The following is a 15413-nucleotide window of genomic DNA, read 5'->3' on the forward strand; positions in this document are numbered from 1 at the left end:
AAACTTCCCACCCATTTGCTACATAACAACAAATATGGCTGCCTTGTGACTATGGTCAATGGCGGATCAATGGAACATCAAATAGTTCCAAACGTTAGGAGCAGCACCATAGAGTTACACTGACTTAGCTATCTTTCAAAGAAAGAGATAGCAATAATTATACTTGTGACATTTAGCCATGTGTCAAAACACATTTTACAACCTTTTAACTGTCTCTCTCAAATATTGTGTCACTTTAATAGTTGGGCACTTAGCTAACTAGCTAAATTAGCTGACCTATCTACAACAACAAAACACAGAATTAGCTTATAAGGCTGAAAAGTCATAAAAACAGCCACGTGACCTGCTGCTAGTTATGACCCCTCATGTAGCAACTCTTCTATCGTAGTAGCTCTGACCTAGCCTAGTTTAACTTTAGCCTTATATTTGCCATTACCACATCTAATGTTTGCCAAGAAAGTGTATTTCCGAAATGGTCAGACAATTGCTTTAAGTGTTAATTCAGTTAAATTACCACCCATGATTGTATCAGTAAATATAAAAAGAGCATAACAAATTCGGCAAGTATAGGACATACATGGTAAAGTTGTGGCGTTATCTATAGAAAGTCTCATTTGTTATAATTTTGCAGTTTCATGACATTTGTGAGAGTATGTGTCACTTTTTTCAAACATATGGTGCATTTCGTGTCCTGACTTGGGGCAGTAAACTTAACTACACCACGAGCCCTTCCTCATACCTAATCAGAACACCAACGCTGACACCAAACCATACCATAAGGTTCTATGATCTGACTGGGGACTTTTTTTTATTCTCTTGGGTCTAGACAAATGTAGACATGCATACAAACACACACACACACAACGTTGAGTCATACTGAATATAATACAGCTTGATTCAAGTAAAGCCTGATTAGTTTGAAGATATAATTACCTCAGCTTGAGGAAGAGGTTGAGCAGGGGGCGGAACATAAACTCACCACAGTGGAACATGAGTCAGTGATACACACACTATGAGTGTAATATCTCCATTTTTATAGTCTAGGTGTTATCAATCCTCACTTTTTGAAGGTTTATCTGGAAACTGAGATCAGACATTTGAAGTGCAAAGTGCTTGTGATCTTGTAGGGTTTGGGAGATGAGGACGAGTGAATCAAACAGCAGTTTCATTCATAGCTTCTCACAGTTAAGGACATTCCCAACTATTTTGAGAAGTGAAAAGTGAAGTGAGGTGTTCTGTGACTGGTGCTTATCGGCTGATTTCTGTGGAATCCTACGCTGGGAGTTTTCTGTTCTACTCTTCTACTGAAATCAAGAGACAGAATAACTGGGACATGCTCTTTGACCTTTGATGTGAATGAGACACACTGTGGAATTTTGATCTTGTCTCATTCAGTTACTTTGAGATGAAACCTTAACAGCATTATGAGAACTGATTTCTCTCATCATAAAATATTGACTATTATCTCACCTGGTAGCCTGACTTGTTGCTTGTCTTCCTGAAAAAGGGTTTTCTGTGACTGAACATCAATTCTTCTTTTTTTTTTTAAATCTCACAGTATGCTGATGTGGGAAAAGCTTATTTCTGCTTTCGGCTAAGCTTCGACTAAAGTCAGTATGGATGTGTGCTGGGGGGGAATCCCAGCTGACATTGGGCAAGAGGCACACCAACAATATGCCACACATAATTTGTTTCCCTAGATGTCTGAGGTGTTGGGAGATGCACTTATTTGATATTTGGGGTTTGATGAGATGATTGATGCCCCCCATATGTGTGTTAATGACTGGAAGCAGGGGGAGGGGAGATCCTGGCTCTGTCAAATGGCAAGAAAATTGGCCTACCAGCACCTTTGAAGCTCACGAATCAACACACTGTATCTCGAAAAACCCTCTCATCCAAGACGCTTCATTTCAGCCCGACTGGTGTTGAGTTGGAGATATTTATCCCCATCGGTGATGTTTCAGTCCTTTGATGCCCAACAATGTCTAACTCCTAAGTCATTATAGCCCAGTATCGGTGAGCGCTGTTACCGGTCTTTGAACCCTCACCTGTGGACCGACGCCTATTGTCCTGATGGGCATGTTTGGGCAGAGATCTCAAAACAGAATAGAGATGGATGACAAATTGTGTCTTAGTCCACCACCCCTATTTAGTGAGGGGTGTTCTATTTGGACAAAAATAGCTTCCTTGACTCCTCTCTCAAACCAGTGATGTTCTCTGGAGAGGATCTGGACTTCACTGTCCTCAAAAGAATGTCCTTTGTCCTTCAGGTGGACCAAAGAATGGCCTTCCCACATTGTATCTTATTTAATTGGTACTAAACCTTAAGTGCAAAAATGACAACTTATTATGTTTTAGTTATGTGCCATGACAAACTGGCATCTTTCAGAGGTGTTGGTTGGCCTCTAAAGCCTATACCTAATGTTAACCACCTCTATAGTTATAATTACACCAAGATCGATCAATCAAGTCTGATGATTATACCAAAAGCTGTAAAATCAACATAGTGCAAACTTGTCTCTGAAATGTAGTGGAGTCAATATATTAGGTAGCAGAAAATGAAAGTACACAAGTACAAATGCACCAAAATTACACTCAAGTGCTGTATTTGAGTAAATGTACTTGCCTTAATTTTAGGATCCACTTTTCTATTTCCAAAAAATAAAAAGGTACCTTGTGGAGCCTCTGACCAGTAGAGGAACTAGGGAGCAATGTTTTGATCTGCGGGCCATGTTTTGCTTTGTTTCTGTCCCTGCTAGCACATGCACATCTACAAGCACTCAAGTGAAGAGATACACAGTCTTGATGAGGTTCCCAACAGCTTGTGAGTTTACACATCAACAAACATAACTTTGCTTCAAAAGGTAGGAAAGGAACTGTTTAGCCAAAGTGAACATCGATGCAGACAATGCAGGTTACAAAAAAAAAAAAAAGAAAAAAATATCAGGATCTGTAGCAGAGTCTGGGATTGAACCACCTTTGGTCAAAAGCAAATTTTTATAACTGGTATATGTAAATGAGACTTACACAATACACAAATACTTCATTGGTGATCTAACACACAGTGAACTGCAGAGACAAATGTAAAATCTCTACAGTCAAAACTTAAATTTAATGTCGTCACTGTGGTTTGGCACAGAGAAAACAAACACACTTGAAACCTTTTCAGTATCGGTGCAGTACCAGGAACCCATTCACATGTCTGACTTCCCTGAAGAGAGGAACCGCGATAAAAGCAACACATATCGACCACAAGATGACTGAGGGCTCCTGCAGCAGCCACAGGAACACAACGCAAAGGTAGAAAGTGCAAAGGTAGAAAGTGCACGTCATGGTCGACAAGTCTGACACACAAATCTGAATTCAAGCCAAAAGCAGATACGTACATAATGCTTTCAAGCTCAAGTTTACACCTGATTGTTGAACTGACGTGTTGGAAGTAACAGTTCTCTTTGCAGAAATGATTCAAGCTGGACTTTGAAGGTCACGGTGCGGGCAAACCCAGCTGCCATTGGGTGAGAGGTGGGATATACCCTGGACAGGTCACCAGTCTGTCACAGGAAAATCACAAGCGAGAGAGAGAGAAAGACCATCTTCTGTCAAGAAGCACAATTACAAGGCTCATTCTACTGTCTCACTGTTGTTAAGTAGAATAATTTATTGCAGTTCTTTATTTATCCCTCTGTTTCAGTTTATTAACAATAATTACAGGTTTAAAAGCCAAAAGCATTTACAGAGCATACAGACATATTACACACACACGCACTACAAAGACAGACTTCATAATGGACGCTTGTCACGGCATGTTTTGGTAGAGGTTGCCAGTGGCTACAGGTAACACGATGCCATGTCAGAAGACGCCATGGCGCCATGTCGTCTTCTGACATGGCATCGTGTTTATCCAAACATCAGCACCGGCTCTACAGCGCCAAGCTTCTCCAGCATGTCAGTGAGCATCACTATCATTCTTCTGCTATTTACAGTAACACATTGGAAACAATAAGAGATGGACAAAAAAAATAGTATTGCTCTGAATTTCTCCTTTATCAGCTCATTGACTGTATAGAGTTAAAAATCAGAACAGTCAAGCATTAAGAAACTGGCTGAATGATCGTGGCTCGTGGTAAAGAAGAGAGGGTGTTGGAAAGCAAAGGCAGAAGAGAAAAGGAACAAGAAAAAAAAGATTACAAATGGTGAGCAGATGGGGAGAAGTGATGTTATAAAGAATCTGTGTGTGCTTTGTTCCTAAGAGTTACAAATCAAGTCATTAATTAAGGTTAAAATATACTGATGCCAATCAAAGCAATCAACCGACACAGCTGTTAGGAGAGAGAAGTTATGTTACATTCATCTCTCCCCTCGTTGGTTTACATTATTGCAGTAGTAAAGCTTTTTTTCAGCTGGTTAAAGGAGAAGGGTGAGGAGGGGGTTTGGCCCAGATGCTGAACTCAGCATCTGGTTTCCAAAAACCAAAGGAAATCCTAATGTTGGCCGAGTCCCTTTGTCATTCTTTCGGCTATTATTCAATAATTCCATGTTTTAAACAAATCATACTTCATGTTTTGGGGTTTCCTAGGAAAAAAGACTCATTATTTTGTTCCTGGAAAATAAGACATCTCAAGAGTTCACCAGAAAAACCTTTTTTCAGAAAGCAGGCAGAGCTTTTAAAGCATTTATCGATTTTGATTCTCAGGAAAGCACACCTGAGGTCAGCGCCTGAGGGGCAGCCAACGGATACATTCAACCCCGTGTGTATGTGGCAAAGTGCAGACCTGAAGACTAATGTTTCTCATGGCACACGATCACTGCATCACTCTGAGGCTGTGAGAGTTTCATCAATCAAGTGAGTTAACTTGATATTAGAGTATTTATCTCAAACTTAATGATTTGAAAATGGCAAATGAATGGATTGCTACTTTTCATGTCAAAGATAAGAACTAAACTAAATGCAGAACACACACCTACACACTGGCAGTCCTAGGTGGCAGTGCCTGCAAATGGCTGTGACATGCAGCGGTTAAAAGGCTGTGCAGCTGACTCTGTGTGTACTGTATGCATAGCGTGTGTGTGTGTTAGCATATAGTGACCGCCACCACAAAACAAGTTGTGGTGAACTGTTATAGAACATAGGACACAAAAATAGAATTTGAAATTCCCAAAGGTGGATAAACAGCTCACACCAGCAGCATGTTGCGTACGTGTGCCTTTCAGCTGACAATTGATCAAAATGAGTAAAAAATGTTGCTGGTTATGTGCATTTACACACGCGTGCTAAAAACCCTTGCATACACACAACTACACACACTCGAGTGCTGAGAAATCTAAATGTGCTTTGAGCCTTCGCTGAGCTCAACCAGTGTCTGTCTCATCTTCTGTTCTCTCTATATGTAAAGAGTCTTTCTTCATGTGCAAACACAAATGCTGAGATGCCTTCAAAAGCCTCTTCAACTATTTAAATCACACTACCTACAGATCGCAACATGAAAATATACTGCAGCCTAGTTCAGTATGTTGTAACCAACACACCTGTTTGTCCTTTCTGCAGGCCAGAGACAGATTTAAGTGTATGAACATGAAGGTGCGTGTTTTGCTTAATCTAGTTCAGGTGAGTCTGGGGATCCAGCGTGTGCCTCCGCATCTTCTGTCTTCTCTACAGACTCTGCAGCTGTCAGGTCGTCTCTTTCCTGCAGCTCTGCAGCAGAGAGCAGGTCTCTGTCCAGCTCTACGTGTTTGTCTTCGCCTTCTGGCTTTTCTCCTCCCTCTGCTTCTTCTGGTGCCTCGTCAGTGGGTGTGAGCAACTCTGTTGTTGTGTTTTCTTCTTTTACTGTCACATCTGTCTCCGTCTCATCCGTCGGCGACCCCTCCTCCTCTTGCAGCTCCTCTTCTTTTTGATTTACTTCTTCCTCTGCAATGGAAGCATCCGGTCTCTGGAGGGAGTACATCATGGGAATATGGCTGGTGCATGGATGCAGGTGTGGTGAGTCGGTGGGGGGCAGCAGCGTGAGTGACTCCACGCTGAGGGTGTCGGCACGGTCGTCAGTGAGGAGGGAGATGGTGGGCTGCGAGGCAGGAGTGAGGCTTGGGGCCAGTGCCGGTGCCGAGACTGGAGTCGAGGGAGCACAGGAGACTAGTGTCACTTCTCCACCTCCTCCTTCACCTTCTCCACTTGAGGAGGAGGGTGGGGTGTGCTCCAAAAACGTACCATCATCTAGGGGGAGAGGAGAGTGGGAGGCAGATTTTTAAGGCTTTCCACTTTGGCCCTGCTAGCATATAATGTGGCTTTTCTTTAAAGGATGAGGACACTCATTTTCTTTAGCAATGTTTTCCAGCACTCCCCATACAGAGACTAAAACCAACAGTGAACTGCCTCTACTCACTGTCACTGTCTGTTATTCCTGGATTATTTCATTCATCTGTGCCACAGCCTTCTGTTGTTCAAAAACAATTCAAGACATCAGTGAAACATACTGCTGCATGTGGTTACATGTTGCTTCATTACAAAACACCAGACACTAGTATTCGTTAAGATTATCCAGAGGTCTTGTGGGTGGACATTTGACTCGTTTACTTCAGACACTGTAAAATATTGGGGCAGTTTGGAGCCTTTGAGGCAACATTTTTAAAATAGTATCAGGGTCTAATGTTTCGTAATGAGGAAACATCACCCGGGGCAGCATTGTGCTTCACTGGTTTTACTTGTTTCTGAACAACAATGGGGATCTATGGCACATGAATAAGGTAATCCAGGACAAACTTACAAACATTAACCGTGAGTACAGTGAAATCACTGCTGGTTTTAGCCTCTGTATGTGTGTTGAAAATACTGTTAATATAGAAAATGGCCAACCTTATCCTTTAAAAAAAATCATTTTCCTGCTTTGCTAATACTATTTGTTTTTCTGCAAAAAGCAGATGTAAAGAGGCAAAAGGCGCAGCCTCCGATTTAATGTACGGCAACAAAAAAGATTAAATTCACCCTGGTATGAAAAGAAAATAACTGTGAGGTAAGGTCAAAAATAAATTCAGCAATCTCAATCGTTTGTGTGGGGCAAAACTTAAAACGTGCCATACATGCAGAGTGACGACTGATTCATACAGCACAGTGTGTTTACCAAATACTGTACCTCCTTTTTTTCATTGTCTACAATGAAAAGAATAAGCAGATCTAATCTAACAATGCCAAGCTTGTTTCAGATGTATCACTGGCTCAGAAAAGCATCTAAGCAGAAGTAAAAGAGGTACAGGGTGAACAATGTATAAGAGTGTTAGGAGCAGCCGCAGCAGCGCTAATGATCTAATAGCAACGTTATGGTTTGTGCAGGGAGAGCTACAACATCAACTATGGAAACTAAGGAAGCTACTACATAAGTATACTTACATTACAAGAGAGTAAGGATGCAGGATGAGAGACATAATACAACAGTTTTACAGTAATCACTGCCAGATCTACAAAATCAAAACTGCTTCATAGGTTACTGTTTGTTTTCTTGTTTCCACACACTCAAGCACTTTAATGCATTTTGGGGCTGACAAGATGGCAACTAAAACGATGGAATAACAGAATCCAGAGCGTAATATAACCAAACTAAGCTCCGTGCACATACTGAACAGCAGGAACCTACTGGGGCGAAGTGCACCTCAGTGACCAGACTGACAGTTGAAGGATAAGGGTTAAGCGTAAATATTTTCATCGATAAAACACCACATGCAGACACCTATACAACCGAGACAGCAGCAGCACAGAGAAACACGTGCGTCATGGGCAGCTTGTATAAAAACTGACACCAATGCAAGCTGTTGTGGTTTCTGTGGTGTGCACATATAATACTTTGTGGAGGAGGAGTGTGTGTGGTATAGCGCAGAACCCCTATGTTAACCACTCCTCAGCTACATAACAATTCCAGCAACGTCACAGTGGTGTACGCCATTAGAAGTGATAAATTATTCTATAGGGATTTTACTTTCCCTATATAGACCAGATTGTGTGTATAATAATGTTCAGTGTGGGCTCATTTATACTTGTGTTGATATCTGGGGTTGCACTGTGTGTTTGCACTACCTGTGGGGCTCTGAGCTGATATAGTGCTTGTAGTAACAGAGTCACATCTTCCTGTGCTCCCACTCCCACTGGAGGGAGGCGAGGGGGAGGAGAGGGGCGAGGGACTGTGCTGCGACACACATTGAGCCACTGCAAAACCTGGGGATGGTGCACATGAACATAAACAGAGACACAGTGTGTGTGTGTGTGTGTGTGTGTGTGTGTGTGTGTGTGTGGCTTATATGCATTTAGACTTAATCCATTCTGAGATTCAGCTGAAGCTTCATGTTATTGTAACTTCCCCACAACTCACAGAACAAGAACAGTGATCATAGATGTGGAAAACACAATGTAGAACCCCAAATCAGAAAAAGTTGGGACAGTATGTAAAATCAAAATTAAAACTGAAAACAGTGATGTGTAAATCATCTGTGTCTGTATTACACTGAAAACAAAGCAGCAGCACATTATTTGATGATGAAGGAATGGACACCGTGTGCTCCAGACCAAAGATGAAAAGGACCATCCAGGCTGTTACCAGCAACAGGCCCAAAAGCCAGGGTCCGTCATGGTCTGGGGTTGTGTCAGTGCCCAGGGCAAAGGTCACTTACACTTCTGTGATGGCTCCATTAATGCTGAAGACAATGGTGACATTACACCGTGGTAAACATCTTACTGTCCCAACTTTTTCTGGAATGTGTTTCAGGCATCAGAATCAAAATGAGTGTTAATTTTGAACAAAGAATAAAATTGATGAGGCATCACATCAAATGTGGTGCTGCTGTGTTGTTTTTATAACGGACAGTTACCCTTCTACACTCAAGATCAATTCACAAACCCATTTCCACTGCTCAGACCATCAAGTCAGTTAGAAGATAATGGAAACTTTCAAGGAAACATTTTCTCTAATCCTCAAAAAGAAAGAAGTTACGTTATTAATGAAAAACCTTATTTTTATCCATTATGTATTAAATGTCTACTGTGTCTACATTTAAAGCCAAGAAAGAGGCAATCCTGGTTATCTGTCCTTTTACCTGGTACTTTCTCTGCTGAGGCGAAGACTGATCTGTTTGCTGTGGGGTCGTTGGGGGCCCGTCTCGACTGCTCGTAGAATCTGAAAGGCAGGCCGCTGGGTGAAGCATTTGCCGCCTGATTGAAACCCAAAACCTCTGTTGCACTAGGCTGCACAGGCAGGTCCATTAGAACTGCATACACAGGAAGAAGGGATATAAGTAAAGCACATGCAGTGCACTCTGGGATTTATACTGAAATTACAGTAGAGGACTAACTTTGGGAGAACACGTCTGAGAAAAAAAAAGGTGCTCCTGTATTTGCTCTATGACTGAGTCCAGTGTAAGTGAGAAACATTATTATGTGTTTCACTGCGTTGCCAAGCAGAGTCCACATCCTCCCAGATTTTGCAGCATTGGCAAGATCATAGACATCTTCGGGGTGGCTGTGGTTCAGAAGGTAGACCTGTCACCTCCCAATCGGAAGGTTGGTGGTTCGATTTCCGGTCTCACAAATCGAAGTGTCCTTAGACAAGACACTGAACCCCAAGGTGCCCCTGGTGGGCAGGCAGCGACTGGCAGTGTCGCTGTTGTAAAAGGAATTTTAAAGTATAAAAACGGCATCTATTATTATTATTGTCTGTGTAATGCCAAAGAATTAGACCATTGAGAGAAGAAGTACAAGTGACTGATGGGGAAGTCCATCAGAATGAGCACGCAGAAAAACGTGGGAAGTCCAGAGGTTTAACTGTACTAATTCATTACTTATATGCTTATATCTGTATTCATTGTATCTGTTTAATTTCATTTAATTCACTATATTTGTTACAGTATTGTTCAAAATAATAGCAGTACAATGTGACTAACCAGAACAATCCAGGTTTTTAGTATATTTTTTATTGCTACATGGCAAACAAGTTACCAGTAGGTGCAGTAGATTCTCAGAAAGCAAACAAGACCCAGCATTCATGATATGCACGCTCTTAAGGCTGTGCAATTGGGCAATTAGTTGAAAGGGGTGTGTTCAAAAAAATAGCAGTGTCTGCCGTTGACTGTACAAACACAAAACTATGTTGTACAAACGTTTTTGTTTCTAGGATTTAGCAATCCTGTGAATCACTAAACTAATATTTAGTTGTATGACCACAGTTTTTTATAACTGCTTCACATCTGTGTGGCATGGAGTCAACCAACTTGTGGCACCTTTCAGCTGTTATTCCACTCCATGATTCTTTAACAACATTCCACAATTCATTTACATTTCTTGGTTTTGCTTCAGAAACAGCATTTTTGATATCACCCCACAAGTTCTCGATTGGATTAAGGTCCGGGGATTGGGCTGGCCACTCCATAACATTAATTTTGTTGGTTTGGAACCAAGACTTTGCTCATTTACTAGTGTGTTTGGGGTCATTGTCTTGTTGAAACAACCATTTCAAGGGCATGTCCTCTTCAGCATAAGGCAACATGACCTCTTCAAGTATTTTGACATATGCAAACTGATCCATGATCCCTGGTATGCGATAAATAGGCCCAACACCATAGTAGGAGAAACATGCCCATATCATGATGCTTGCACCACCATGCTTCACTGTCTTCACTGTGTACTGTGGCTTGAATTCAGAGTTTGAGGGTTGTCTCACAAACTGTCTGTGGCCCTTGGACCCAAAAAGAACAATTTTACTCTCATCAGTCCACAAAATGTTCCTCCATTTCTCTTTAGGCCAGTTGATGTGTTCTTTGGCAAATTGTAACCTCTTCTGCACGTGCCATTTTTTTAACAGAGGGACTTTGCGGGGGATTCTTGAAAATAGATTAGCTTCACACAGACGTCTTCTAACTGTCACAGTACTTACAGGTAACTCCAGACTGTCTTTGATCATCCTGGAGCTGATCATTGGCTGGGCCTTTGCCATTCTGGTTATTCTTCGATCCATTTTGATGGTTGTCTTCCGTTTTCTTCCACGTCTCTCTGGTTTTGCTCTCCATTTTAAGGCATTGGAGATCATTTTAGCTGAACAGCCTATTTTGTACAACATAGTTTTGTGTTTGTACAGTCAACGGCAGACACTGCTATTTTTTTGAACACACCCCTTTCAACTAATTGCCCAGTTGCACAGCCTTAAGAGCGTGCATATCATGAATGCTGGGTCTTGTTTGCTTTCTGAGAATCTACTGCACCTACTGGTAACTTGTTTGCCATGTAGCAATAAAAAATATACTAAAAACCTGGATTATTCTGGTTAGTCACATCGTACTGCTATTATTTTGAACAATACTGTATATTTACTCAGTATTGTTGTGTATAAGGCTGAATAAGAGGTGATCCCAGTGGCCTTGAGAGGGGCACTTCAGAGAAGGAGAGACAGAGGGAGCCTTTTTTGAGGTTATGCTGAGAGCTATTCATTTTGCTCATATGTCTGACAGCTGACAGTACACAGGTCAATCGGTGTGGTGACCCCTACTATAGGTCATCTGTGGATGTAAGTGTTCTGCCTCGCTAATCAGAAATGGAGATATTGCCTTTTGTGACCTTTGCAATAAATCCTATTCTTTGCTTCGGACTGAAGAGACTGAAGGGAATCGCTGTTGGTGGGTACTTGGCCCTCACTGACCCAGGGCAAGTCCCACAGCAAGAACCGGCCACAAATGTGCACAGGCACATACTTAAAACCAATTTCATACATGCAGGGTCTTCAGCTAATGCACCTCACAAATAGTAGTACTGTAAAGTAAAGAAAGATTTAACTTTTAAATCCACAGCATTAATTGTGGTAAAAAAACAAAACAAACAACAACAACTCTGAACTGTGGTGTCCTGGCAACATTTCTGTGAATTAGCATGGATAACAAAAGTGCAAGAAAAAGAGAACAGAGGAAGTCCTTTTTTTTAGAATTAAAATTAAACTGAACGACGAGAATAGAAACACTGATTCCGGGAAATATGTGACACTTTGCAGGTCCTAACAAAGATATTAGCTTTGCCTTCTGTTGGGCAGCAGTTTGGTAGATTTAGTAAAAATTAATAATTAACTGAACTATATCTGATTTGGTGTTCTGAAAGTGTATTTTTTTAATGTAAGTGGCTCTTATCCTTCTGTTGAGGATGTTTTGCTGAGGACTTGGTAAAAATGTCTGTACCGCATAACTTCCAAGCAGCTTCTGACTCACGTCGAGACTCAGTGAGTAAAGGGAAGCCACTCTGCCTTCCAGTACAAAGAAAGGGGTCAATTTAACTTCCTTTTTTACTCGCCTGCGATCCTCTGCATCTTCATGCGTCGGGCCTGGATGCGTCCTTTGGCCAACCTCTGCTTGGCGATGATGCAGCGGATGTGGTCGGCAAAGATGAAGTTGGCCTGCAGGATAGGCAGGGGCTTGGCATGGGGGTTGGAGCTGGGCCTATGGATGACAATGTTGAGCGCCCTGCTGTCGTCCTCAACGCCAGACACCTGCATGTCCTGTTCAAAGAGCAAGAGAGAAGGAGAGAGAGGGAACAAAGAGAGGAAAAGAGGGTTAGAACTTGAACGGCTTAGAGAAAATAGTTTAAAGAGAGATAGAAAGAGGTAAAGAAAGAAAGTAGGGATGAACAAGGTGAAAGCTAAAAGGGAGAAGCAAATAAGTAAGAGCACGCAAAAAAGAAAAAGGAAGGAATCATTTTTGGAATAATTTGGACTGAAAAATACAGATGTACTAAAAGTAAGTTGAGAGAAAGGTCAGAGCCTAAAACAGAAGCTAATGTTAAATTCATTAAGCAGAAAAAGGAAAAGGAACTTTATATTATATACAATAGGTTCAATACATACAGGAAACATGTTGCATTAACACTTTCACAGTGTGTCAGTTTCACAAGAGCACACTGTATATTCTGCAATTCAGATTTTATAAATTCCTTAGAAAGATCAAACGCATCATCATTTCAGTTGATCTTAGATCATATTGATCACACTGCAGAACATAATGTAACCAGAATGTAGCAAGACTAAACAGGCTGACACTTGTCAAAATACCAAGAAATGATGTTACTGTATGTCCCCTGCTGATGATACATCTAAAATTACCCATGTGAAAATGAGATGGAAAAACAACAAGTCAGCATCTGAAGGAAACTGTAAAGTACATAATAAAGATAAAGAAGAAAACACACACACAACACTTTTCTCTTACTTGCAAGAGGCCAGCAAACTTGACAACACCCCAACCGAGGCGTTTGGTCTCTGGTTCAACCAAACTCATCTGGTAGACATCTACGGCGAGGAACCTCTGGGCCTGGCCGCCCTCTTTACTGACCACCATACATGCTATTAGGTCACTGTTATCTGAAAAAGAAGACAGACATCAGTGTAAATGTAGTGATTCAGATCTGAGTACACAAAGGTCAGTAAAATATTTAGTTAATCTGTGAATCGCTTTAGTCATTTTACAACCAGAAAGAGTGAAAACACTTTTTTTTTTTTTTTTTTTAAATGAGAGGATTCCTTGCTTGTCTTTGTCATTTATCTCTGATAACCAAACATCTTTGGGCCCTGGACATTTTTTAAGAGTACACCATTAACTGAATAATCAGAGGTAGCCTTAGTTTAAAACATGCTAAAAATGTAGCTCAGCAATCTAACATAGTGTACTAATAAACAAATACATTACACACAAGGGTATAGTCCACAGTTCAGCTTTATTAGCTGGAGGTGCTATAACCTGCGGATACACAAGTGTATCCTTCAAGGAAGTTGTGCTACGGATTGACGCCCCTTTACTGGATGCTTCACATACAGAGAACCGGGGACATACACATCCCAAAAAAATTCTTCAGGTGCCAAACCAACAGTTTAAAGGCAAAAAGCTTTGTGAGGCAATTAGAGGAATTGGGATTCACCAGTCACAGCCTACATAGCTAAACACGTGAAGAGGGAAAGATCAAAAGGACAAAACTCGAAAAGGAAGCACTGAGATCAGATGAGGTTGAGGACCTGTAAACACAGGTGCTGCTTTACAATGATGGAAGTTGAAAGACTTAAGAACCAACATTGCTCTTTTGTGGCTGGACACATGGGTAAATTGTTTGCTCTTTGCTATTGTCTGACGCGCTGTATTCTCCTTTGGTTTCAGCTCTTGCTCCAGTCACTATTCTCATTGTCATGGTAATAGACCTTCTCAAATTCTGGGCGGTGTGGTTACAAAGGGAGCTGTGGATCTGCTTAGGTGCAAATATAAACAGTCTTTTGCCAAAATCATGGACTAGAGCTTTAAGTCTCACGTTAAAACAATGAAGCTTCAAAGTTTTGGCTGATTATTTACTAAAATAAAATCTTACACTAAGACACAAACACAGTTAATGGTGATTACTTCACTGGAACATATTTGACTACTAGCACAACAAATAAAACGAGGACACTGATGTTAACAGGCTACTTCTGTTTTATGTTACAAAAGAAAATCTAACAATTCCTGTTCTTTAGAAAAACCTCAGAGCAAAACAAATATGGTAAGTTTGAAATATGTTTTTATTTCAAATGTATCTATTTATTTATTTTTTATAATGAATAGTAAGCTCCCACCAATCCTCACTTCAGTTTACAGCAAAAGAAACCAATGAAACCTGTGATGACCTCATTTGACTCCACTTATTTTGGTTGAAATGTCACCCAGCTTGTCTGGCTATAAATGTGAAGTAGTAGAAACCAATGAAACCTGTGATGACCTCATTTGACTCCACTTATTTTGGTTGAAATGTCACCCAGCTTGTCTGGCTATAAGTGTGAAGTAGTTAATACCACAATGACGTACAACACCTGATGATTTTCAGTCTCATCAGATGTCTCTTCCTCTTTATAATCTTTATGGTCTTTGGTTCCTTGATTCTATTCTCAAGTATTTTGAGCAGTTCAACTTTAAACTGGTGACTCACTAGTTGGATCTATATACCCGAGCACAGTCAGGCTTTTGTTACCAGCCCCTACAGTGGTATGTATGTTTGATATGGTGGCAAACTATTTTTACACTGTTTTTGGTGTTTTTCTTATTGTCAAACCACTGATGAAACACACACTGAGGCAAGTTAATGACTTTCTCTCTAACCAGTATTAAAAGATCAATGGGGATTACCAGGAACTGAAATGGTGAACAGTGAAAAGTACCTGCAGCTGGAGAGGTAATCCCCGATTTAATATGGTATAGCAAAAGGACACAAACAGCAAAATGGTCGGAGAAAATTGGGGGAAGTAGGATGGGTCGATTCCCTAGACCAGCTGGGAAAACCCCTTCCACCTCCAAATACTACTAATGTTGTTTACAGACAAACGAAGGCAAAGGTAGGTTAAAAGTGTGGGACAGTAAACGGATGCCAAGCCAACTCGGTCCAGTAGCTTTGT

At 41.0% G+C, this 15413-nt stretch overlaps 1 protein-coding gene across 1 annotated transcript in view; it reads right to left on the bottom strand.

Annotated features, from left to right (window-relative positions):
- Window positions 1–3627: 3627 nt before the first annotated feature.
- The window catches only part of clec16a (C-type lectin domain containing 16A), a 38791-nt gene continuing 27005 nt past the window's right edge, over window positions 3628–15413 (bottom strand). Inside the window, exons 20-24 of the mRNA XM_020597754.1 lie at window positions 13213–13364; window positions 12302–12506; window positions 9073–9243; window positions 8060–8197; window positions 3628–6208 (exon numbers count right to left, since the gene is read on the bottom strand). Of these exons, the coding sequence (XP_020453410.1) occupies window positions 5592–6208; window positions 8060–8197; window positions 9073–9243; window positions 12302–12506; window positions 13213–13364 (1283 nt within the window). The 3' untranslated portion in view covers window positions 3628–5591. The remainder of the gene's footprint in view (window positions 6209–8059; window positions 8198–9072; window positions 9244–12301; window positions 12507–13212; window positions 13365–15413) is intronic.

The sequence above is a fragment of the Monopterus albus genome, unplaced genomic scaffold, assembly GCF_001952655.1.
Source record: "Monopterus albus unplaced genomic scaffold, M_albus_1.0 scaffold35.1, whole genome shotgun sequence".
In the NCBI taxonomy this organism is placed as follows: Eukaryota; Metazoa; Chordata; class Actinopteri; order Synbranchiformes; family Synbranchidae; genus Monopterus; species Monopterus albus.